At 43.0% G+C, this 26,173-nt stretch overlaps 1 protein-coding gene across 1 annotated transcript in view; it reads left to right on the plus strand.

The window, feature by feature from the left end:
* The window catches only part of MED13 (mediator complex subunit 13), a 3,555,174-nt gene that overhangs the window by 2,684,730 nt on the left and 844,271 nt on the right, over positions 1 to 26,173 (plus strand). The window contains exons 20-21 of the mRNA XM_044054535.1: positions 14,008 to 14,434; positions 14,658 to 14,877. Coding sequence (XP_043910470.1) covers positions 14,008 to 14,434; positions 14,658 to 14,877 — 647 coding nt within the window. The remainder of the gene's footprint in view (positions 1 to 14,007; positions 14,435 to 14,657; positions 14,878 to 26,173) is intronic.

A 26,173-nucleotide genomic window follows, 5' to 3' on the forward strand; every position in this document is an offset into this window, starting at 1 on the left:
AAGGGGTCCATTTATAGTGGTTTTGGAAGATGGGAGGGTTGATATAGACGTGACGGGATACAGTTAAGGAGTTCCTGGCTTAGCTACTTTGTAGAAGTACAGGCAGTGCTCAGCAGATTTTCTAGATTTGTAGACAGACAAGAGGTTTTTGTCACTAGATTGCAGTGACTGAGTGAGAGCATATATGTGTAGAATGCTTTTTAGTCCTGGACAGGCAGATGGCTGCTGGATAATTTTCTAGGTGGTAAAACTTGTGTATATGTTAGTTGATGTGACAGTTCTAAACAATTTAGGCTTTTCAGTGCTATGATGAGGGAAACGTACTCACAAGAGAGGAGTGTGTGTTGAGCAGATGGAAAGTGTACTTTGAGCGGTTGATGCATGAAGAAAATGAGAGGGAGAGAAGGTTGGATGATGTGCGGATAGTGAATCATTAAGTGCAGTGGATTAGCAAGGAGGAAGTAAGGATAGCTATGAAGAGGATGAAGAACGGAAAGGCTGTTGGTCCAGATGAAATACCTGTGGAAGCATGGAAGTGTTTAGGTGAATGGCACTGGAGTTTTTAACTAGATTGTTTAATGAAATCTTGTGAAGTGAGAGGATGCTTGAGGAATGGAGAAAGTGTTTTGGTACCGATTTTTAAGAATAAGGGTGATGTGCAGAGCTGTAATAACTACAGAGGGATTAAACTGATCAGTCACAGCATGAATTTATGGGTAAGAGCAGTGGAAGCTAGGTGAAGAAGGGAGGTGTTGATTAGTGATTAGCAGTATGGTTTCATGCCAGGAAAGAACACTACAGATGCGATGTTTGCTCTGAGAGGGTTGATGGAGAAGTACAGAGAAGGTCAGAAGGAGTTGCTTTGTGTCTTTGTGGATTTAGAGAAACCATATGACAGGGTGCCTAGAGAGGAGTTGTGGTATTGTATGAAGAAGTCGGGAGGGTGGCGCAGGATATGTACGAGGGTAGTGTGACAGCGGTGAGGTCTGCGGTGGGAGTGACGGTTGCGTTTAAGGTGGAGGTGGGATTACTTCAAGGATCCCTTTCTTATTTGCAATTATGATGGACAGGTTGACAGACGAGATCAGACAGGAGTCCCCATGGACTATGATGTTTGTAGATGACATTGTGATCTGTAGTGAGAGTAGAGAACAGGTGGAGTAGACCCTGGAGAGGTGGAGGAGATGTGCTCTAGAGAGAAGAGGAATGAAGGTCAGCAGGACTAAGACAGAATATGTGTGTGTGAATGAGAGGGAGGATACAGGAATGGTGAGGATGCAGGGAGTAGTGGTGGGTGAAGGTGGATGAGTTTAAGTACTTGGTATCAAGAGTTCAGAGTAATGGTGAGTGTGGAAGAGAAGTGAAGAGAGTACAGGCAGGGTGGAGTGGGTGGAGAAGAGTGTCAGGAGCGATTTGTGACAGACTAGTACTAGTAAGAGTGAAAGGGAAGGTCTACAAGAGGGTAGTGAGACCAGCTATGTTATATGGGCCCTGACAAAAAGGCAGGAGTCAGAGCTTGAAATGGCTGAGTTGAAGATGTTTAGATTTGCACTCAGTGTGATGATGATGGGCAGGATTAGGAATAAGTATATTAGAGGGGTCAGCCCAAGTTGGAAGGTTTGGAGACAAAGCCAGAGAGGCAAGATTACGTTGGTTTGGACATGTGCTGAGAAGGGATGCAGAGTATATTGGGAAAAAGATGCTAAGGATGAAGCTGCCAGGTAACAGGAAAAGATGAAGGCCTAAGATAAGGTTTATGGATGTGGTGAGAGAGGACAATGCAGGTGGTTGGTGTGACAGAGCAAGATGCAGAGGACAGGAAGAAATGGAAACAGTTGATCTGCTGTGGCAACCCCTAACGGGAGCAGCTGAAAGAAGAAGCGCTATACAGTGGTGGTTTCTGAAAGGGGTTATGTGTTGCAAATTTAGCAACTTTGTTATAGCGTTGTTCAAGTTTTAATATTTGTGAAGCCTGGAGGTTAGTAAGCATGGGCAGCACCGTACAGAAGAGAGGGGAAGAGTTGAGTACTGGCAAGTGTAGTTTTAGTTGCGTCACTGAGATTGTTTTTGGCTCTATAAACCATCCCTATTTTTTGATGTTTTTCTTGTGCATTTTTGTGTATGCAGGTCGTTTGTAAGATTAACATCCACTGTATTATCGAGAGAGAGCACTTTAAATAAATTGTTTTTCTAGAGAGAGATTTTGGAGGAAAAGGAGTTTGGTCTTTTTGGGTTGAGCATTAATTGACTTATGAAGCCATGTTTCAGTGGCTTTTAAAGCTTCCCCAAGTAATTTTTTGGAGATGTGCCATCTCAGATTTGCATGCAAGTGGAATCCTCTGCATGTTGTATTAGTGTGACCTGTTGTGTGGAAGTATGGAAAGTGGTATGAAAATGTTAGAGGAGGGGACCAAGTCTAGAACCTTGTAGTACACCAGTGGTAACTGGGAGATAAGGGAAGATTGTGGATCATCATTTTACTGATTGATAACTTATTGGACAAGTCATTTCTGAACCACAGAAGGGTGGGCTGAGAGAAGCTTGGTGAGGACATCTGAAGTTGAGGTTTGCTGTGTTACACTGTATCTAAGGCTTTAGACAAGTCTAAAAATATGGAATAACTAGTTTGCCATTATTTTTTCTTTATTGTCAGTATCTATACAAGTTAGAAGGGCAGTGCTAGTACTGTGCGGGAAAGAGATAAGCCGTGTTTTGTATGGGGTAGAGTTTTTCCTGCTGGAAATAATCTAGCAGTTTTTTAATACATTTTTCAAGTATTTTGGCAAGGGGAGGTAAGAGTGCTTTGTATGTCTAAAGTTATTAATGTCTGTTGAATTTTTCCCTTTATGTAGAAGGATAGTGTGACTTTTTCTAGAGGGAGGGAACTTGGGATTCCTGAGTTGATCTATTTATAAGGATAGAGACAGTGCTATTGGCTGCAGTTTTTAGGTACTGGCTTGGAAGGTCATCACTTGCAGAAGAGCACGATTTTTAAGTTTGAGTAGTTTCATACAGTATGTAAAATATATATATATATATATATATATATATATATATATATATATATATATATATATATATATATATATATATATAGATATACATAGTATATGTATTTTGAGAGAATGAAAATGGACAACAGAGATGTAACATTATGGTGAGTACATAACTTTTTTTTTCTTTTATAAATATAGGAAGTTGCTAGAATAAAATAAAGCTTTGCATGAGCAAGCATTTTCTACAGTCAGAAATTGAGGTTTATTTACCGACTGCCATCCACAGAAATTTGCCACAAAGTCATACATTTTACGAGAAATGGACAGAAATACCTCTTAATTCTTTGCTCATGAGTTCTGGACAAAGGCACACAAGTTTAAGTACCATTTGCCTTAAATCTGCTTGTTAACTAGTTACAAAGTATCACTTTTCACGGATGACCCAGGGGCAATGTGAGTAACATGTTCAAAGGCACACAGTAGGTAAGTGGCGGTAGAAGGTTTCAAATCCTGTACTTTTTTTTTTTTTTTTGACTACGTGAAGCAACTTGCTAGTAAGAAGTCACTTAACCAGACAGTGTTCCTGGGACTTTGTAAATGTAAAATAGAGCAACTATTTTTGCTTTTTGAGTAAGAATATCTACTACACTCTCGTGCCTGTTACTTCTGACTAATTGTAAACCTGTTTACCTTATCTGTGTTTACTTTTTAGCATCCTACACAATGTATACTGGAGGCAGATCACTATCCTGGAGGGTAGTCTTTACTGGAGGCAGAATGCAGACAGACACACCCTGTTCTGCAAAACTTGGCAAGTCCTGTTCTCCAAGTCCCTGTGCTCAGTGCTAATTCAAGACATGGGATCTGATCAAACTGCTAAATCAAGCATCCATGGTCTGAATAGACATACCAATCTTCTGTTCTCACTGCTCATTGCTAGCTCAACTTGTGGGTTCCATTCATCAGATGTCTTATCACAAATAAAAGTAACAATCTCACACAAAACTAAACTTCTGTGTTGCCTTGGCTGCGATCACATGGTCTTGCTCAGTCTTAAATCTCCCATGCAGAAGTGCTTCTGGGCTGACATGCAGACGTTTTTCCTGGCTGATGTACAGACATGCTCCCAGTTCTGGGCTGACAAGCAGACATTTTTCCTGGCTGATGTACAGACATGCTTCCAGTTCTGGGCTGAAGATGCTGAAGTCCCTGTGCAATGCCAAATGTGTGTTTTAACTTTTAGTGGCAGCCCGGGACATCACCAAAACCCTAAACAGCTGCCTAGGTCACCTTGTGCTAGATCTGCACCTGCATAAAATTGATTGTGTAGCATAAGGCTGCCAGAACCTGCGCATTGACTGCTCAGCTCAGAGCAGAGACTGGTTAAAAAGAAAAGAAAAGTCATAGGGTTGCCAGCCAGAAAAGCCTGGTGTATTGACATTTCCTGTTTGGCATCCAGCATATGTGTCTGTGTACTGCACGTTCATCATTTATAAAGATAAACAGAGTGGTACAGAAATTTAAGTCAAAACAAATGACTGACGTTTTACAGTCTAGGAGAGTATGCCTGTATACAACAAGTTATTTAATAATTCATCACTTTGAAGTTGTGTGAGGAACTCTGTAGGATCATTTTCTTTTTTGCTAAGGCGAGAGCAAGGAAAATTCTCACCTGTCTGGTGGCAGTTGAAAATATTATGGAGAGATTTCTTACAAATGGTATTAATGATGCTTAACTTTTGCATCCCTATTTACAAATTTCTGGGTTGTGTGTGTTTGGCATGCTTCCCATCACACCATTGATTTTTTTATTGGCGGATGGTAAATCCACTAAGTTCATTTTGTGAAGGACAATTTGTAGAGTTCAGTAACACAGAAAAAGCTTAACTTATTCAGGTTGAGACAGTTAAATGGCCTCTTTTGAATGTCAGCACAAAAATCCATTAGCAATCAGCTTAACCAAAAAAAGGAACTTTCCCTTTTCCTGCTAAAAACTCAAGAGTTTTACAGTAGTGGAATAAAAAATGGAGAAGTTGTGGATTTTTTTGTTATTATGGGGCCAAATTTAATTGTATTGAATGTTTCTCAGTTTTTGCTCTTTTTTGATTGGTGAGAATTGAAACTAATAGGAAGGAGGAAGAGGACAGCTTGGGCTGGAGGCAGTTATAGTATGGAAATATGGCTTTTGCTGAGCTGTTTATATGAAATGTTTACAACTTCAGTTATAACTCTGTGGACTTAGAGTCTTGGGTAACAAACTTAGAATACTGGTGTCTGAATTTATTAAAATGTTGTGAAATGTTCATTTGTATAGGGATCTTTTATAAGTATTAGATAATGAATATTTTGATCTGTTAATGTTTTTCTATAGAGCATTTCTGTCTAATGCTGTTTCCTAGATTTTATTGCATCTCTCCTGGTGTTCTGATGGAGCAAACTGCTTCTGGTCTTTTGTGAGTAGTGTGCCTAAGTCACCAGACTACATTTTCCCATTTTTGTTGCATTTTTTTACTTCAGTCCTCATCCTTCTCCTTTGTCACTCAGACCATTTATTTCCTCTGGATATGGGAGTGTTGGTGCCCATTTTTTATTCCTGTGGTCATTTTACAGGAATGATGCCAGTCTCTTTCTCAAAGAATCTGCTATTTTTTTCTTTGACCACAACAGTTCCCTTTGTGTACACCTGCAAAATCTCAAGGGTTCGTATGCAGTGGAGCATACATTAGAGGCATGTCATCCTCTTTTGTGAGAGCTACCCCCTCAAAAGCCCAAGATTGGTCAGGTTTGTGGCAGTCATCCAGTTTACTAGTCGGATATGGTTGACCAGTGGTGTAGATTGGATAGTTATGCTTGTGTAACGGCAGCAGTTTATAAGCCTCCATGGACCATGATTTTTTTTATTTTGTTTCTTTTCTTGAATCATTTTGAAATGACTACTCTTCTTACATGTCTCACTTTCAGAAATGTGCTGCAGTATAAACTGGTGGCCAGAAAGAGTGTAAGCCATAGTTATTATTCACTTCTTTGAAGTGAAGTAACTTCAGGTTTTTAATTAGCCTTTGACGACAAAGGATTGGGTTGTTTGCACATTTAATAAGGTTGTTGATTGTTGTCATGAAGGAATCTTAGAAAAGGAAGATTAGAATACTTGCAGGCAGTGTCATTTTTCACCTGTTCCTTACAAGCACCAGTAACAACTAGAATCCAGGCTACTTGGGAAGCAATATTGTATGCAGTGTTTTGCAGTTATAGAGCATAGTTAGTTCAGATTGTGTAATTTAGTTAAGGTGTTTAAACAAGTATACAGATTAATGAATCATCATTTTCATGCTTTTTAAATTTATTGTACATGCATCTTGTTAAAGGGTAGGTATGTAGAGAGGAAGGAAAGCCCCGTCTTGTGATTGTATGACATATATATGAAGCAGTCCAAGTTTTCAGTATAAAGGCATATGATTAAGAATTGTTAAGTCTACAACTTGATGCATTTCTCAGGCTGAGTAATATGTGGTGGCTGCTGTTGTCATTTTGCCTTTTACATCCCTTGGCATGATGACAAACTGTCTTTTAAAGGTAATTATGCAGGGAATTTTTGACATGGGAAATAAATGTTGGAGGACTTATAACTGGCATTGATCTGCAGCAGAAGCAAATATTTTTCTTTTGAGGAAGACTGGTTAGTACAATGCTTAAGACTGCTACATTCATTTATGATAGTAGTAGTGTAAGCCTTCTTATATAGATTTTTCAGTGGGCAGAGGATGATTTAATCAGGTGATAAATCTGCTAGCGACATTGACACCCTCTAGGATGGTCTTGCTCAAACCAATGATTGGTGCCAAAGTCACAGGCTCAAGTTAGACTCTTAAAAAGTGCGTCTTCATCCCCTTCGCCAAGGGAGATGCCGCTGCAAAGTACCACATTGACAGCAACACCTTAAGTATCCAATCCATGGTAGGAGATCTGGACGCACAGGTTAGACCAGTTATAGAATACAATGTACCCTTTGGTATGTACCTTGCCCGGCAACTCCAGCAACTGGAAAGAGCTCAGAGGTACCTTACAAAGAAAATTCAAAGTGTCCAAAGTTTGTTCTGTGCTGATAGACTAAAATCCCTGTTACTGTACACTACACAAGGTTGATCTCTGCCTAGCCTATATGGCAACCGCAGATCCTGCTTTGATGGAAATGCTACATATTAGCAAGACAAATGGTGCTCGCTGCACCTGCTCTACCAACCTCAACATGAGAAGTGACATTAACAGGACCTGCTGGAGAGACAGGTTAGTCTCCCAGAGGCTCCTCTGCATAAGCTTCCAATCCAAGTAAAACAGAGCCCTTCACTGACCTTTTTCAAGCATAATATGGATAATTGGATGGGAAATCGCAGATTCATCCCTGCAGATGTTCGTGTTTCACTGTTGGTCATTACACTTGGGTTATCCTGCTGGCAGGCTACCCGCAGTTGGCCTGAATTCCAAAGTCCTGGTCCAGCGTCTGTTGCTGTCACCTCTTCCCTGACGTCAGTGCGCCAGGGGTATAAAATATGCAGTCGATGCCATTTTCTTCAGTCTTTCTTGCGCGTTGCCCGAAGCAAAAGCAGTTCACAAGTGCCGGTCGGCCGACTCCTGAGATTGTCGTAATTAAATTTCAGATCCGAAGTCTTCAATAAAGCTAAGTACCCCGTTGGGGAAACTTTTTTCTTGCTCCAGACTGATGGCAGAAAAAGTTAACAATTGTATTTCTTGTGGGAAGCAAATACCTCAAGGATTTTCATTCTTACTGTATCCCTTGCCTAGGCCCTGATCACGACATTGCTAGTTGTCGGTTTTGTGCTAGATTTAACCGACGCACTATAAAGCGTTGGTACGATTTTGCTTTTCATTACTTTGGCCGAAGGTTCAACTATATAATGCCGATGACCGGAATTCATAAAAAGCGCAAGGATAAAGATAAGGACAGGCATCCGAGGTCCAAAATGGATGACGAAGCCTCTTCTAGGCCAGTCGCCGGTTTGCAGGTGCTCAGTGAAGTGCTTTCGCAGCCCCTGACTCCCGCTACCTCAGAGCCACAGGCCACCACCGACTCCCACGCGGAGACCACTAGGCCTCTGGATACTCAAGGTATTGGCCCTTCGGAAATCAATCCCTCAGATGGGTCCAGAGTCACTGAGCAGGCATTGGCTTCTGAGGGTGTTTTCAGACCTACACAACTTTATATAAAGCCTACTTCAGCATCCAAGACAAAGTCTAAAGCAGTTTTAAAGACAAGGAAACAAGTACAGCATTCTCCAGGACAGACTTCTATGCCTAAGAAACAGATGCTCAAAATTGGCAAAGACCGAATTACTTTGATCAGGGGTTCCCATCTCCCTCCTGAAAAGAGGCCTAGGCAAGATACTGAATATGATTCCTCTGCTCAGGTTTCCATTTCCTCTGATTCCTCTTCAGAACAGGGATATTCTATTCCTCCCTATGAGGATTCTGATGCTGAAGATTCTATTCCTTCAGCTTCTCCTCCTGAGGATTACTCATTTGGGGAAACCCTGCATACCATGATGGAGCATTTTGACTGGGGAGAGCCTGGATTATTCAGATTCTAAGAAAAGGCTTAGAGACTTTCTGTTACTGCCTCAGCACAGATTTCTTGCAATTCCTCCTGTTCTAGATGTAGTAGATGATGTATTTTCAGAGTCCGGCCTGTCTCCCGACTCTTTACCGCCTGCACCTGTTAAGACGGACAGATACTACAGGGTTCCAGATTCCCAAAATTTTCTATATAAAAACCCTGCTGCTGACCCAAAAATGATCTCACAGGGTCCCAAAGAGGTCAAGGCTGCTTCTGCTAAAAACCCTGTCCCCTCAGATAGAGATTATAGGGCTCTGGACAGATGGGGGAAAAAAGTCTACACTTCTGCTACCTTTGCTATAAGGGCTTTAAATTGTCAGTTTCATATGCTCAAATGTCAGCAATACTTAATGTCTTTGTTAAAACAAAAAATGTTGACAAATTCTGAATGTTCTGAGAAAGAATTACAGGATTTATTGCATGCAGCTGAACAAGTGGGAAAACATACTTTGCAATGTGGTTATGATTCACTGGAGGCCTTGTGCAGGTCCGCAGTTACAGGTTCTGTTATTAGAAGGCATGCATGGTTAAAGGAACAGTATCTACCTGATCATTTTAAAGCAAAATTATTGGATGCTCCATTACAGCATGATACTTTGGTGTTAAGGCAGAAGAGGTGTTGAAGAAAATGGAGGATAAAGCTAAATCTGTGCAGACAGTAAAGGATTTCTTACAGGTACAGCCACCCAGATTTAGCAGGAACTGGCCTTCTAAGAAGTGGTCCTTTCCAGTGGCAGACAGACCACAAAGAGGCAGATTCAGACGCCCTAGAGGCAGGCAACAGCCCCAGGGCTCATACAGGCCCAGACAGTGGGGTGCTTCTACCTCCAAAAGTGGAGAAGACAAGTCACAGCCTTATAGGGAACAGTCCCAATGACTTCCGTCTGCAAATGCCAAGCACTTATCTTTTGGCTGCTCCCTTAGGGGGGAAGTTAGCACTTTTTTCACAAAACTGGCACAGGATCACCCAGGACAAATGGGTCTTAAATGTAGTCTCAGGGCTGCAAGTTCCACTTTCACACCCTTCCAAAGGCAAAAGGTATACCAGACCTGCCACACAATCAATGGGCAGAGGCACAAAAACAAGTTCATCTCTCATGGACATGAGGGCTATCCAGCCAGTGCCACAACAAGAGCAGGGACAAGGATTTTACTCAAGACTTTTCTTAGTACCAAGAAAGGACAAACCCTGGAGACAGATTTTGGACCTGTCTATTTTAAACACTTTTCTGGACGTTCCAAAATTCATAATGTTGACTCTGCAGCAGCTTCTGCCCATGCTGGGCAAGATGGCTTGGCTTGTAACTTTGGACCTCAGAGGCATACCTGCATGTCCCAATCAGACAATCTTGCAGAAGATACCTCAGATTAATAGCTGGCTGAACGAACTACCAATTCTCTGCATTGCCCTTTGGCTTATCTACTGCGCCCAGGGTCTTCACAAAATGCATGGCACCAATAATTGCATTTTGCAGACAGAGGAATTCAGATATTTCCCAACTTGGACGACTGCCTTATTCAAGCAGAGAGCAAAGACATTCTACTAAAGCATCTGGCGTTTGTAAAAAGATTGCTAATTTGCCTAGGGTACACAGTAAACAAAAAGAAATCAAAACTAGTACCCTCTCAAGAGATAATATTCCTGGGTGCAAGCTTAAATACAACTGCCCAGATGGCTTATCTCATGCCAGACAAACAAAGGCAACTGACTTCTTACTTCGAAAACATGGCAACAAAGACCCAGTTGCCTGCAAGAAAAATTCTGCAGGCTCTGGGCTGCATGGCATCCTGCATTCTACTAATTCCATATACAAAAACTGCATATGAGGAAACTACAATGGTATCTAAAAAGTGTTTGGACTCAACATTGCCACAGCCTGGAAACATTAATTACTCTCATTCCCTGCCTGCAGCAGGAGTTTCAATGGTGGGCACAGGCCTGTCACCACAACAAGGGACAACCATTCACTTTACCCACAGCCAGGCAGACATTAACAACAGATGCATCAGATTACGCCTGGGGGCACACATGGCAGGAAAATGTATTCAGGGCACATGGCCCACAAGCCAAATGCATCTTCATATCAATCAAAAAGAAATGCTAGCTGTACAGAATGCACTGACAGCCTTGAAGGACTTACTTCATCCAGGACAACTGCTGGTAAAGACGGACAATACTACAGTCATGTGGTACATAAGCAAGGAGGCGCACATTCCTACCCCCTCTGCAGACAAGCCATGACTTTGTGGAACACAGCATTGACTTATCAAGTACACCTGCAAGCACAATTCCTGCCAGGAAGGACAAATACCTTGGCAGACGAACTAAGCAGAAACCTCATGGATCCTCACGAGTGGAAACTAGATCCACAAATCTTCAGAATGATAACAGGGAAATGGGGATGCCCAGGCATAGATCTATTTGCATCCCCTCACAACTGCCAGCTACAAAGATTCTGCACTCTGACTTATCACGAACAAGCATGGAAAGTGGACGCCCTTTCATTCAGCTGGAAAGCCCTCTTAGTATATGCCTTCCCTCCTCTGCCTCTCCTCCCCAAGGTTACTCCTAAAGGTCAGACAAGAGAAGCCAAAAATGATCCTGATTGCCCCAGACTGGCCAAGCCAGCACTGGTACCCAGTCCTAAAGAGCTTGTCTCAAGGCCCAGCCTGGACATTACCTCAAATTCATTTGCTGACCCAACAAAACAATCAGATCCTACACAGCCAACTCAGAACCCTAAGTCTGGCTGCATGGCGGATAATGTAACCATTCAGAATACATCTCTCTCTAAAGCAGTTATGGATGTTATTTTGGAGGCCAGGAGGCCCAGCACCAGAAAATCTTATGCAGAATAATGGAAGAGATTCTGTGTTTGGAACCAGGCACAAGGAATTGACATGCTTGTTCCAAATATTCCTCAGATTTTACAGTACCTAACTGAGAAGCTGGACAAAGGCCTATCCTTCTCATCAAGTAAGATCCATGCCTCTGCCATTTCAGCTCATTACAATACGGACCCACCTATTTTCTCTCATCCACTGCTAAGGCAATATCTCAGAGGGGCCAAAAACATAAGACCTCCAAGGAGAGCTCCAGTACCTGCATGGGGCCTCAATTTTATCTTGGAAAAACTCACACTGCCTCCTTTTGAACCAAATACAGCTGAGATAAAATCCTTATGGAAAACAGCTCTTCTCCTAGCAATAACTTCAGCAAGAAGAGTCTCAGAATTACAGGCACTAATGGCTGTGGAACCTTTTATTATTTTCCATCTGGACAGGGTTTCTCTAAGGACAAAGTCAACATTCTAAAGACATGCTTCTGGAGCATTTCTCCCCTGGCCTCCACTGAAAACAGGATCTATGGAACCTAGTCGGACTTTCTCGGTCAACAAATGTTAAATAAATAAATAAATAACATTTATGCCTAAGGTAGTGTCCAGTGTGGCCCTTAACCAAACCATACATTTGCCTACCTTTTATTTAAACCCGCAGAATAAGGGGGAGAGACTTCTGCATTCTTTGGACATGCACGGACTTCTGCATTCTTTGGACATACACAGACAGCTATTCTTTTACTTGGACAAGACTAAAGCTTTTAGAAAGACTGAGCAACTGTTAGTGGCATATGCTGCAGGATCACAAGGGAAAGCTATTTCAAAATGAATAGGCCACTGCATTCGTTTCTGCTATTCACAACATGGCAAATCAGTGCCTAAGGGCATTAGGCCACATTCTACCAGAGCAGCAGCCACTTCAGCAGCCTTCCTCAGAGGAGTACCAATCAAGGACATTTTGGGGGCTGCAACCTGGACTTCAGTGCACACTTTCACAAAGCACTACCACTTACCTCTTTACTCTAAATCCAGAGCAGGCTTTGCCACTGCAGTTCTGCAGGGCCTAATAGCCACTCCTAATCCTATTTAGGCCCAGCCACGCAGCCATAAATGTAGATGTTCGAGTGTATTCAGTGATGCAGTCTAGGTTACCCTCCCACCATCCCCCTTTCATTGCTAGGACGTATCTGTACTTCTCTATTCTATACAACCTATGTGGTGTATTTGCTTGTAGAAGAAGTTTATGTGCATGTTTTTTTATTATCAGAATTTTTTAGCCTATCCTTTTGGGGGGCACCTGACATCTGGGGCAAGAAAAACTGAAGAAAATGGCATCGGCTGCATCTTTTATACCCCTGGCGCACTGACGTCAGGGAAGAGGCGACAGCAACTGACGCCAGACCAGGACTTTGGAATTCAGGCACACTGCGGGTAGCCTGCCAGCAGGATAACCCAAGTGTAATGATTGCAACAGTGAATACAATCGAACATCTACATTTGTGGTAGGTACACAACTGTACTTTTCACCTGTGTCCCTTCTGGACAGGGGCAGGAGGTGTTGAGTCAGGTCTACTAATAACACCATTAAAAGAGAAACAAAACATGGCTAGGCTTGTGAGGGTCTCAGGCCATTAGCCTAGTAACCGCCTATGATCCTATGAACAATTTTTCATGTGAGCCCTCTGAAGTGTGTGTGTGTGTGTGTGTGTGTGTGTGTGTGTGTGTGTGTGTGTGTGTGTGTGTGTGTGTGGGGTTGAAACTTGGTATGCTGTAATGTGGATGACATTGCTCACTATTGCCTGCACCATCTTGGAAGAAGATGGAACACTGCTTTGTTACATTTTTGTGGGCAGTTGATGTTTCATGCATGCTAAAGGAAAATATTAACGTTGACATTTCCCTGTGTCAAGCGTTGTGTAATGCTGCTTCTGTGGTCGGGTGGCACTGGTAAAGGAGAAAAAAGATTTTTCTGTTAAGAGTTTGTGTAACCTTTGGAATTAGAACATTTAGCAACTGAGTGCTGTGGGATAAACCTTTTTTTCATCAGAAGCAGTGATTTAATACTGTTGTACATTTTGTTATTGTAATGTTGACATTTTGCATAAGGGTGAAATTTAGATATTTTAATTGCAATATTTTGCATCTTAACTAGGGGAAGTCTCACTGTTAAAGTACAAGTCCAGAAATGTACTTTTCCTGTACTTAACAGTATTTCCTAATGTCATCTTGCTTGCTTCAAAAGGCTTGAATAGTTAATAAGATAGGGAGATTTTTCATCTTTAATTTGCAAAGAAATCATAACGTATTTCTTTGAAGCTGTCCTTCCTGAAGCCCAGCACAGCATCCGTTTTTAGTAGCTTTTTTTTTAATTCATAAGCAGAACCTCACTTTTGTTGTTGGATTGTTTGTGGTTCTGAGCAACAGTTAATAAAATAGCATATTAAATACTTTTTAGGGGGGCAGTGAATATGTTGCACATTTTCTTTGACCAGACTAAGAAGCATCCATTTTTTTATGATTAATCATCATTTTAATGTTTTAGGTCCATATCTTGCTGCTCAACAGTTGGACAGTTCTATGCTTTCTCAAGCAAATCCTGTTTCCACCAGTCACTCAACTTCAGGACAGCCTCAGGTTGCACTGAATGCAAATAATTTGTCTGCTCCCTGTTCTACTCCGGCTACAGCTTCTAACAGCACTATGGCTGTGACCTCTAGTACTACAGTAACTTCAGCCACCTCTTCCTCTTCAACTTCCACAGCTATAGCAAATGGACTTACTACAGCTAAAGCACCGTCCTTCATGCCATATGGGAATATAACAAACAGCACTGCAGGCTCTCTTCCATCTCAGAGCAGCTTATCCCAAAATGGGCAGTTGGGGCAACAGACATCACAGAATTCTTGTGCAGCTGTAGAAACTGGTTTGACATCTGCTTGTGGGCAAGCACAGCAAGAAGTTTCTGAAAGGTGAGAAGCATCTGCTTACTCTACTCCTCATTCTTAAAAAGTGCCATGAGGTTTTATTGGCTGTTTTTTTTAACTGTGTAAATATAGCATAGTTTTCTTTTGTAGGATTCAGACCATTGTATTTATAGTAGGTTTTTACATTTGTTTGTATGTGTATGCTCTGTATATATATTTATATGTATATATCAATGTATATATATATATATATGTCTTTTTTTCCCAGCACAATGGATCGGGATAAAGTTGGTATTCCTACAGATGGTGAGTCTCATGCCATTACTTACCCACCAGCCATTGTTGTGTACATCATTGATCCCTTTACATATGAGAATACCGATGATGGTTCTGATTCATCTGTACAGTGGACACTGGGCCTTCTCCGTTGCTTCTTGGAAATGATGCAGGTCTTACCATCTCACATTAGAAATGCAGTATCTGCACAGGTAATACCAATTCATTAAAACTAATACAAGTTAAACATTTAGCATTTTGGTCTAAAATAGCTTTATTTTTTTCTAAAACATTTTAAAGCAGTGTTACAGATATATACACAGTGTCTGTTGGAAATTCATAGCTGTTAAGTGCCTGAAGTCATTTAAATTGAGTCTGGTCACAAAATAATTCCACTGAGCTGCATAAATCAGCATTGCCTTACTTGTGAACATCATTATATACTACATTCTCATTTGGAAATAACTTACTTTGCCTTGTCTCATGGCTTTTAGGTTTCTCAAAACCAGCAAAAGGGGACATGCTCCTTTTGAGGCATACATGTATTCCTTTACCTAGGTTAATGGGCAGATGGACAGGGGGCCATGCCCTCTGTGGCCCACTTCTATCTCTCCATAGTTACTATCAGTTGCTAATATGCAGTGTACTACCCACATATTGGCTCTAATTTATGATTTGCCAACTGGGGGTGGGGATATTAGATGACAGTTTGAATTTGTAACTTAAAATATCCACTTTTGTGGATTGCTAATAACTCTAGTAGACTGAGTTAAGGGAGGCTGCATAGATTTTTTGACTGCAGTACTACACAGAAGGGGAGTTTCTTTTATATTTCTTTCTTTCTTGGCCTAGACGTTTACTGTGCAACTCTGCCATCCAAGAAAAAGCATCTGTCCTATTTAAACTAGATTCCTTGTATTCCAGAATTTAGGTGCAGCTGTCAGTGCTCATCATAAGGATCACTGAAGTAGCATGATTTGCCATCTACAAGAATTGGCCACAGGTTGATGTCTCCTCTTCATTTCTGGCTTCCAAATCTCTTTGGACATTCCCTAAACTACTCTTAGTGCAGCATATTAGCCTCTTTTATGGCTAAAAGTAGTACTTGTGGCATTTTCATTTCATTTTTTTACACCAAGAAGTGATCAGTCATTAGATTTTCTATTGATCCCTTTAAGATGGTTTCCAAAGTATTACCTAGTTTGAGGAACCTTTTTGTTATAAATTTGCAATTTTTTTGTAAATTAAGGTGGTAATTACAGTTAAATTGCTGAGTAGTTTGGTATTTGCTGAAGTCTATGATGTCCCTGGTGAAACTTACTAATAATGCTTATGGAATGCAGATGCCACCTAAAGACCACCACTTGAAGTGCCTTTCTTCTGAAAGAACTAGCAAGCCTTCACATGTAAGCACTGAGCTGTATGTAACAAGAAAAAAGTAATTTGCTTGGCCCATAATTTGCAGGCATTTCTTTTGTATAATTTTTGTGGCATTATTGGCATTTTTGCAGGAGGTATCTGCCTCCCAGGGGCACCTAAAAAAAACAGACACCATTGAGTTGAGTAGCAGAAGTTGTTAGGGACCACTTGGTCAGGGAGTGAGAGACCGTGGTGACCTTGTAGAGGTGTAGGACGTCTAATCCTTTAAGGCATTATCCTGCAGCCCATTTTAACTGTGTTCCCACCCCTTGAGAGGCAGATAACAAGGAGTGTCCTTCTGTTCCGATGTTGCAGTATTCTTAGTGTGGGATTCCCCACTTCAGGCGACCCGAACGTCCGCTCCTATACAAAAAGCTTAAGCCTTTCTGCTGTAGGTGTGTGAGACATTACATGTAGGGCCATAAACCAAGGACCATAAATGTGACATCTGCACGCACAGACCTCTGAACGTTTTAGCCGCAGTTGAAATGTGTCATTGCTTGCTTTGCTCCTTTACTTGAAGACTTCTAAAGCTAAGTATCCCATTGGAGATTTTGCTTTTATTTTGCTTGCGATTGGTTTGCTGTAGTTACCGTTAGCCGATGTCCACTAAGAAGGGTAAATGTCAATGCGGGCACCAGATACGCACGACTGCTGCGTTTTCTTTCTAGGCCAAGAGCACAACCATGCCACTTGCTCAATTTATCAATCTTTTGTACCCAAGACCCTCTGTAGCCATCAGGCCTCCCTTAACCTATACTTAGAAAACTGGAGGCTTAAAAAACTAGTGCTCAGGATGGATCTTGAATCGGTCACTCTGACTGAACACCACGGAAAAAGGCCAAGGTTTCCAGGCCCACTTCCTCTGCCTCTCTGCCATCGGATGTCCTGCCAGCTTCCGGTTTTGGAGCTGAGGGACATCTGATAGAACAGTCTACGACGGCTCCGCTCGAGGAAGCCACTTTGGAAGCAACTGCCAGCGCATCCACGAAGGCAGCTCTGACGTAGGTCCCTACCGATGTAGAGTGGGAACCAGATATTGGACGACCGGCCAAGATTCCACTGCCTGAAACCCATACTGGTTTCCCAGGCTCCTCAACCCAGGCACTTCTCCAAGACCTACGCCTTTAAAAGGGAAACCAAAAACAGAACACCAGACTCCACCTTCTGAAGGAGTCCCAGACTGGTAATCTTTTACTAGCTCTTTGATGCAGGCCTTCATGGCCCTTACGTCCATGGCCTCTTCCCCCTTTCCCCCTCCACCATTCCAGTGGTCAGTCCTAGGCCTGCTTCTGCCACTTCTCTCCCTTTGCCTACTGCCCAAGAAGGGGAAGAACAGGAACCCTACTGTTCATCTTCAGATGAATCAATCTCCTGATGTTCTTCGTGTTTCGCTGTTGCAGTCATTACATTTGGGTTATCTGCTTGCAGTAGCTCTCAGTTGGCCTGATTAACAAAGTCTTGGGTCCTGCGTCAGTTGCTGCCCCTTCTTCCATGACATCAGGTCGTCAGGGTATAAAACATGCAGCCAACGCCATTACATCAGTTTTACTTGCCGTGCGGTGCCTGAAGCAGTTCGCAAGTGCCGGTCTGCCGACTCCTGAAATTTTCATTTTCGAGTGTCAGAACCGAAGTCTTCAACTAAAGCCAAGTACCCTGTTTGGGAAACTTTTTCTTGCTCCTTACCGATGTCAGTAAAAGTTAATAATTGTATTACTTGTGGAAAGCAAATACCTCTGAAAGATTTTTATTCGTACAGTATTCCTTGCCTAGGCCCTGACCACAATGTGCCTTGCTGTCGGTTTTGTGCTTTATTTAAACAGCGCACTATCCGCCTTCGGTATATTTTCGCTTCTAAATATTTCAGTTCTCTGTTTAATTATCCAGAAATGTCATCGGTTAGCCTTCCGACTACCGGGATTCCGAAAAAAACTCAAAGATAAAGACAGGCCGCCGAGGTCCAAAGTTGCCGATGACGCTTCTCCTAAGCCAGTCGCCAGTTCGCCGGTACTCAGTGAGGCACTTTCGCAGCCCCTGATACCCGCTACTACTGACTCTTATGCCTCTACTGAGATCCATTCGGAGTCCGGTATGCCACAAGATACTTCAACTGTGGAACCTGCGGATGTCTGTATCTTTGATGGGTCTGGAGCTGCTGTGTAGGCACTGGCTTCTGAGGGTGTATTCAGGCCTACGGACTTGAATATTAAACTGACGCCTCCTTCATTTAGGCCAAAATCTCATACCATGACTAAGAAACCAACACCCAGGCCGCATGCAAAGGCCTCTATGCCTAAAAAACAAATGAAAAGAATGGCTGAAGTTCTTATAATTCTAATCAAGGGAAGCCAACCTCCCCCTTCTAAGAGACCTAGGACTGAAGTTATTTATGAATCTTCTGAACAGGATTCTGATTTTTCTGATGATCTGAATTTGCCCTTCTCTACTTATGAGGATTCTGATGCAGACGACTCTATTTCCTCTGCTTCCCCTCAAGAGAATTTTTCTTTTGGTGAAACCTTACATACTCTACGGGAGAATTTCCACTGGGAAAGCCAGGATTTTTCTGATTCAAAAAAGAGGCTTCGGGATTTCTTACTCCTGCCTCAGCATAGGCCTTTAGCTATTCCTCCTGTACTAGACATTGTTGATTATGCTTTCTCAGAATCTAGTTTGGCCCCTGATTCTTTGCCTCCTGCTCCCAGAAAACCTGGCAGATATTACAGGGTTCCTGATTCTCACAAGTTTCCTTTTAAAAATTCTATTGCAGATCCAGAGACTATTTCACAGGGACCCAAAGGCATTAAGGCTTCTACTGCTAAAAATCCTACCCCCTCAGATAGAGACTCCAGGGCGCTGGATAGATGGGGTAAGAAAGTTTAAACTTCTGCAACCTTGGCCTTTGGGGCTTTAAACTGCCAGTTTCATATGTTAAAGTATCAACAACATGTTGTTGGATTGCTTAAACAGAAAATGATGTTAATTCCTGGCTGCACTGAAATTAAAGAATTATAGGATTTAATGCATTCTGCTGAACAGGTTGGAAAACATACTTTGCAATGTGGATTTGATTCATTAGAGGCCTCTTGCAGGGCTGCTGTTACTGGGTCTGTGCTCAGAAGGCATGCTTGACTTAAGGAGCAATCTTTGCCTGATCATATTAAAGCTAAATTGTTGGATGCTCCCTTAAATCAGGACCGCCTGTTTTCCAACAAGGCTGAGGAAGTTCTTAAAAAGATGGAAGATAAACCTAAGTCTATGCAGACTGTAAAGGATTTTTTACAAGTTCAGCCTGTTAGATATAGTAGACACTGGCCCTCTAAAAATTGGTCCTTTCCAGCCCCCTCCAGGTGGTCTTAAGCCAAACCCAGACACAGCAGAAATCGCAGGTTTCAGTCCCAAGGGACACACAAGACTAGGCAGTGGGGGGGGGGGGTTACCGCACCCAAACCTGGGAGCAGCAAGACCCCCCCCCCATGGAAAACCATGTCAATGACTTGCTTTTAAGACTTCCAAGCACTTCCCAACTGAATGCTCCTTTAGGCGGAAAGATTGGTCTTCAGGCCAAAAACTGGGAACTCATTACCCAGGACAAAGGGGTTTTAAATATCGTGCCCCAAGGATACAGATTTCATTTCCACACGTTACCAACACCAGGCGGGTGGCTAGATCTACCCCCAAATCAGTGGGCAGAGGTCCAAAATCAGGTACTCTCTCTCTTAAACATGGGGACTACTCAGTTGGTACCAGAAGAGGAAAAGGGACACGGTTTCTATTTGAGACTTTTCCTGGTACCCAGAATAGGCAGTACATGGCGTCCTATCTTGAACCTTTCTATTCTAAACACCTTTCTGGTGATTCCAAAATTCAAAATGCTGACTCTTCACCAGCTGCTTCCTATGCTAGGCAAGGATGCATGGTTGGCAACACTGGACTTAAAAGAAGCATACCTGCACATCCCTATCAGGGAGTCTTGCAAAAGATACCTAAGCTTCAAAGCAGGCTACATGCACTGTCAGTTCCCTGCACTACCCTTTAGCTTATCTACTGTGCCTAGGGTATTCACAAAGTGCCTAGCTCCAGTCATTGCATTTTGCAGGCAAAGAAATATTCAAATATACCCATACCTGGACGATTGTCTAATTCAGGCCGAAAGCAAGGACATTCTCTTCAATCATCTGGCCTTTGTTCAAAGGGTACTGACTTGTCTAGGGTTCACCATAAATGAAAAGAAATCTCACCTGGTACCCTGTCAACAAATTATATTCCTGGGAGCAAGCTTAAATACAACTTCCCAGATGGCTTTCTTCACGCCAGAGAAACGGATATGTTTGACAACTTATTTCAAACAAGTGGCCAAAAAAACCCAGCTATCTGCAAGGCAAATACTGCAAGCCTTGGGATTCATGGCCTCATGCATTCTTCTAATTCCATATGCAAGGCTGCATATAAGGAAACTACAATGGTATCTCAAAAGCCTATGGTGTCAACATTCACAGGATCTGGAAGCAAGGATTCCTATCATACCTTGCCTACGCCTAGAGTTTCTTTGGTGGGCAGAGGCCTGCCACCAAAACAGGGGACTACCTTTCACATTACCCCCTGCCAAACATCTTAACAGACGCATCAGACTATGCATGGGGGGCTCACCTGGCAGGGAAATGCATTCAGGGCAAATGGAACCCAAATCAAATACACCTGCACATAAATCAAAAGGAAATGTTAGATGTACAGAATGCTCTGTCAGCCTTCAAGGACCACATTCTTCCGGGACAACTAATGGTAAAGACTGGCAACACCACTGTCGTGGTACATAAACAAGCAGGGGGGTTACACATTCTTACCCCCTCTGCAGATTAGCCTTGGCATTGTGGAACACAGCCTTGAGCTGCCAAGTAAATCTACAAGCTCAGTTCCTGCCAGGAAAACTAAATGCACTGGCAGACGGACTAAGCAGAAAACCTCATGACCCACACGAGTGGAAACTGGAACCAAGGATTTTCAACATGTTGACAAGCAAATGGGGGAGCCCAGAAGTAGACCTGTTTGCCTCCCTCCAGAACCATCAACTGGGCAAAGTTTGCACAAGGATTCCCCAAAAGCAAGCCTGGAAAGTGGATGCTCTATCCTTCAGCTGGAAAAACCTATCAGTTTATGCCTTTCAGCTGGAAAAACCTATCAGTTTATGCCTTTCCCCCTCTCACTCGCCTCTCGAAGGTTCTACAAAAGATCAAACAGGACAAGCCAAGAACAATACTGATTGCACCAGACTGGCCACGCCGGCACTGGTACCCCCTTTTGCGCAGTCTGACAGTACTACAACCTTGGCATCTGCCTCACACCCCTTCCCTGCTGTCCCAGCAGACGGGCCAGATTCTGCACTCTCGGCTTCAAACCCTGAACCTTGCAGCCTTGCTAATTCCCTGACATCACCGCCAGCAACCCTCAGTAAGCAGGTGCTGAATGTCATTCTGGAGGCAAGGAGGCCTAGTACTAGAAAATCCTATTCAGAAAAGTGGAAAAGATAATGTTCCTGGAGCCAGGCTAGGGATGGGCACAACGGTGCCCAGCTTACCTCATATTCTAGATTATTTAACAGAAATGCTCCACAAGGGCCTATCTTTTCTTCAATTAAGATTCCCGCCTCTGCCATATCAGCACATTATAATACTGAGCCACCCCTCTTCTCTCATCCCCTGCTAAAACAATTCCTTAGAGGGGCCAAAATTTTAAGACCCCCCCCCCCAGGAGGGCTCCCACTCCAGCCTGGGACCTTAACTTTGTACTGGCAAAACTCACTCCCCCCCCCCCCCCCTTTGAACCTGCTGCTACAGCAGAGTTGAAATTCCTTTCTTGGAAAACAGCTTTACTTCTAGCCATCACTTCAGCAAGAAGAGTGTCTGAACTGCAGGCCCTCATGGCAGTGGAACCCTTCATTATCTTCCATGCGGACAGGGTTTCCCTCAGGACTAAACCATCCTTTATGCCCAAGGGTGGTGTCTAGTGTTTGTCTAAACCAGTCCATTCATTTGCCTACTTTTTCCCTAATCCTCAGAATAAAGGGGAAGGGATACTGCATTATCTGGACGTACACAGACAGCTTAGATTCTATTTGGACAGGACTAAGCCTCTCAGAAAATCTGACCAGCTGCTAGTTAGCTTTGCTGCAGGGCAGAGGGGAAGGCCATATCAAAGCAAACCATTTCCAAATGGATAGCACATTGCATCCATTTCTGGTACAGACACCATGGAAAACCTACCCCACAGGGGATAAGAACACATTCCTCCAGGGCTGCATCTATCTCTACTGCATTTCTCAGAGGAGTCCCTTCAAGGGACATCTTGGAAGCTGCAACCTGGAGCTCTGTACATGCTTTCACCAAGCATTAACACCTGCCTATCTTTTCTAAATCCAGAGCTGGATTTGCCACAGCAGTCTTACAGGGCCTTATTGCTAGCCCTAATGCCCTTTAACTACCTCCACCCTTCTTTAGCTCTGGGAATCGACCCAAATGTGATGACTGCAACAGTGAAACATGAAGAACATAGTACAGTTGTGTACACTTACCATAAATATAGATGTTCGAGTGTATTCACTGCTGCAGTCCTGGTTTCCCTCCCTCCAGCCCCCTGACTTCTCTTGTCTTTTACAATTCCTCTTTGTTTGGCATATATTATATCATGCATATTTGCTTTTTGCGGGGGGGGGGGGTGTTCCATACCATATAATTGCTTAATATTGTGGGGGCACCTGACATCTGGGGCAAGAAAAAACTGATGTAATGGCGTCTGCTGCATGTTTTATACCCCTGACAACCTGATGTCATGGAATAAGAGGCAGCATCCGACGCAGAAATCCGAAGACTCTGGTATTCAGGCCGGCTGAGTACTACCTGCATGCAGATAACCCAAATGTGATGACTGCAACAGAGAATACACTCAAACATCTACATTTATGGTAAGTGTACACAACTATACTTTCCTCATTCTTCCAGAGAGAGAGAGAGGCGTCAGGATGTTGGATGTTCCCATGCCCAAGGCCAAAGTGACTCCTAAGAGAGGTACTTCTGCAAGGTCTTTGCCTAGACCTAATGGCTTCCTTTCTCAGGGATATCCACAGGACATAGACTAGCCAAAGACCTAATGTTCATAGTCAGGTTTACACAAACCCCCAGGGATCTTCCCCAGGATAAAGGAAAAGGGATCCTACTTCTGAAATGTTTCCTGATCCTTTTGAATCTGCTGAGGATTCTGACCTAAAGGAATCTGGTTCTGAACAAGGACCCTCCCCCACTTCTTTTGAGGACTCAGATTCTGAGGAGAACCTGCCCCCCCCCCCCCCAAGATGAATGCTATGAGAGAACATTTCCAGTTGGAAGCGCAAGAATATTCTGTCTAAAAAGAGCATTAGAGAGTTCCTGGATCTGCCAGAGCACAAATCTCTTGCTGTTCCCCCCCATTTTAAAGGTGGTTGAGGATGTCTTCCAGGATTCCTTCGTGAATCCTGGCTCTCTTTCCCCAGCCACTCGAAAACCAGACAGTTTTTATAGGGTACAGGACTTCGATGAATAGCTTTTCAAAAATCGTACTGCTGATCCAGAGGTGGTCAGCCCAGGACCCAAAGGGGCTCGAGCCAGCTCCGCTAGAAACCCCCCACCTACAGATAGAGAGCAGAGCCTTTGACAGATTTGGGAAAAATTACATACCTCACCCACCCTTACTATGAGGGCTGTCAACTGTCAATTTCACCCAATTAAATGTCAGCAAACTGGATCAGCTTAAGCAAATAGTCTCTTCACTTGAGGATAAAAACCTTTGTAAGGAACTTTTGGATCTCTGCCACTTCAGTTCACAGGGCAAGGCATTCCTTACTCTATGGCTATGATGCTGTGGAGGCTTCTATCTGGGCAGCAGCCACTGTCTTAGTTATTAGAAGGCATGCATGGCTTAGGGAATAGTCTGTCCCTGACCATGTTAAATCTAACCTTCTTTATGCTGTCCTTGACAAGGAATTCCTCTTTGGACCTAAACCTGTGGCTGTTCTAAAAAAAAATTAGGACAAAGCTATGTGTATGTAGACTGTGAAAGACTTCCAAGTTCACCTCCTAGGTTTAGTAGGAATTTCCCCACTAAACACAGGTCCTTTCCATTCTCAACGTAGAAGCAGACAGAGGAAAACCCCGTGGGATAGGACTCGTAAGCAGTGGCAACAGCTGCAGAGACCCAACTAGTGGACCCCAGGTAGTTCTAGGCCTTGGGCTTTTGACGTATAACAACAATGACTCCCCCATCCCCTCTCCACAAGAGTAGAAGGGAGGCTGTCCCTATTCAAACAAAACTGGATCCTCATAACTTCAGACAAGTGGGATATCCTTACATTCATCTGCTGCAGTATTCTTAATATTCAGGATTCCCTGCCATGGAAGCCCGTTTTCCGGCCAGTATACCAAAGACTTCCTGTTTCATTTAAAGGTACGCCTGAATGTCACTCAAAAGCTCCTTGCGTACAGTAAGGCATAAAGTTGATGTTTAGGCTTACCATAAACAGAACTACTTTACCGCCAGTCCAAATTTATCTTTTCACAGCCAGTCTATTTACCTGCGTCCATTTTGCCAGTTGAGCACATTTTCATTCTCCAGTGATTACTTACATCAGTTTGCAGTGCAGATAAGTGCCCCATTGTTGGTGTTTATTTATTTATTTATTTATTTTTTATTTATTTATTTTTTTTTTGTGCTTTCTCTTGTTTTTTGTGCTCATTGGTTTTAATGCCATCCAAGAAGGGTAAATGCTAGTGTGGGAAACAGATTCCCCATAAAGACGGTCATGATAAGTGTCTTTTTTTTTTGTCTAGGAGCGTCTCATGACAATGTCTTTTTCTGTTTGCCAGGCATTCATTCTGAAAACCATTCACAGTCTACTTTCTTCCTTTTCCTTGTATCTTGCGAATCAGCGTCAAGCTTCTTGCTAAAGATACAGTGGATGGAATTTCCTGCCTTGAGGGTCAGCCATTGGGGGAGAAGGTGAAAAATGTACATCCGAAATCTTCCACTGTACAGCCTCTGCCAGATGTTTCTCCTGAGGTTGTTACAAACCGGAAGGCTCGCCCAGCTGTGTTGTTGGATTCCTGTACCCCAGCCATGTCGTAGGCTGGTGAGTTTCCGAATGGCAGCACGTCCAATGAGGCTTTGCAGATGTCCGTCTCGGATGTTCGGGGGAACCTAGGGGAGTTCCACAGATTTTAGTTAGGGAAGACGTTCCTGCTACGGTTCTCGACTACCATCCTGGGTCTGAGTCTTCTCAGCTTTTTGGAGGGGGCATTCCCTTTTAAAAACAAAAGAAAAAGAAAAAAAGAAACAAAAACTCAAACATGTTTCATTTGTTCCTAGTGATCCTCAATGTAAATGGCAGGCTTTTGCTCAAGGGCTGTTTTGTGCTTTAATGTCTTTAAAGCTTCCTCTATGGGGTTTCAGCTCCTGCTCCTCCTCCGTCCTCTACTCCCCTTAAAAGACCTAGAGAACAGGAGTCTTCTGAGACAGTCAGGTTCTAATGATGAATCTCTGACTTTGCTCAGATTCCTTCTTCTTTGGACTGTGGGTCAGAGGAGGAGAAGGAATCTCTTGGTCCTGATGCTCCTTTTGAGCATATGTCCTTTGAGGATACACTGTCTAGGATGATGGATTTTAAGTGGGATTGTGTTCAGATCCTGGATATCTGTAGGAGGTACTATAGGTTGCTACAGTTGGAGTCTCCTAAACCTGTGACTGTTCCTCCTGTTTTGGCTGCTTTGCTGGATGCTTTTTCCAATGCCTATCATGTTGCTGATTCTTTGCCCACTGTTCTCAAGAAGCCTGATATGTTTTATAGGGTGCCTGAGGATAGTTTATTTTTGTGTTAATGTCCTGCTGCTTGACCATTGTATGGTTTGTGTGGCCTCTGATAAGCCGTCTCAGTTGCTTCCTTCGCCCAAGTTATTAAATTCTGACAAAAATAGCAGAACTGTGGAATGGCTGTGTAAGGTTTACATTTTTACTACCCTAGGTTTTTAGGCGGTTAATTATCAAACCCATGTGCTTAGGTATGTGTTG

The sequence above is a fragment of the Protopterus annectens genome, chromosome 13.part0 (assembly GCF_019279795.1).
Source record: "Protopterus annectens isolate FY-2018-M chromosome 13.part0, PAN1.0, whole genome shotgun sequence".
Classification (NCBI taxonomy): Eukaryota; Metazoa; Chordata; order Ceratodontiformes; family Protopteridae; genus Protopterus; species Protopterus annectens.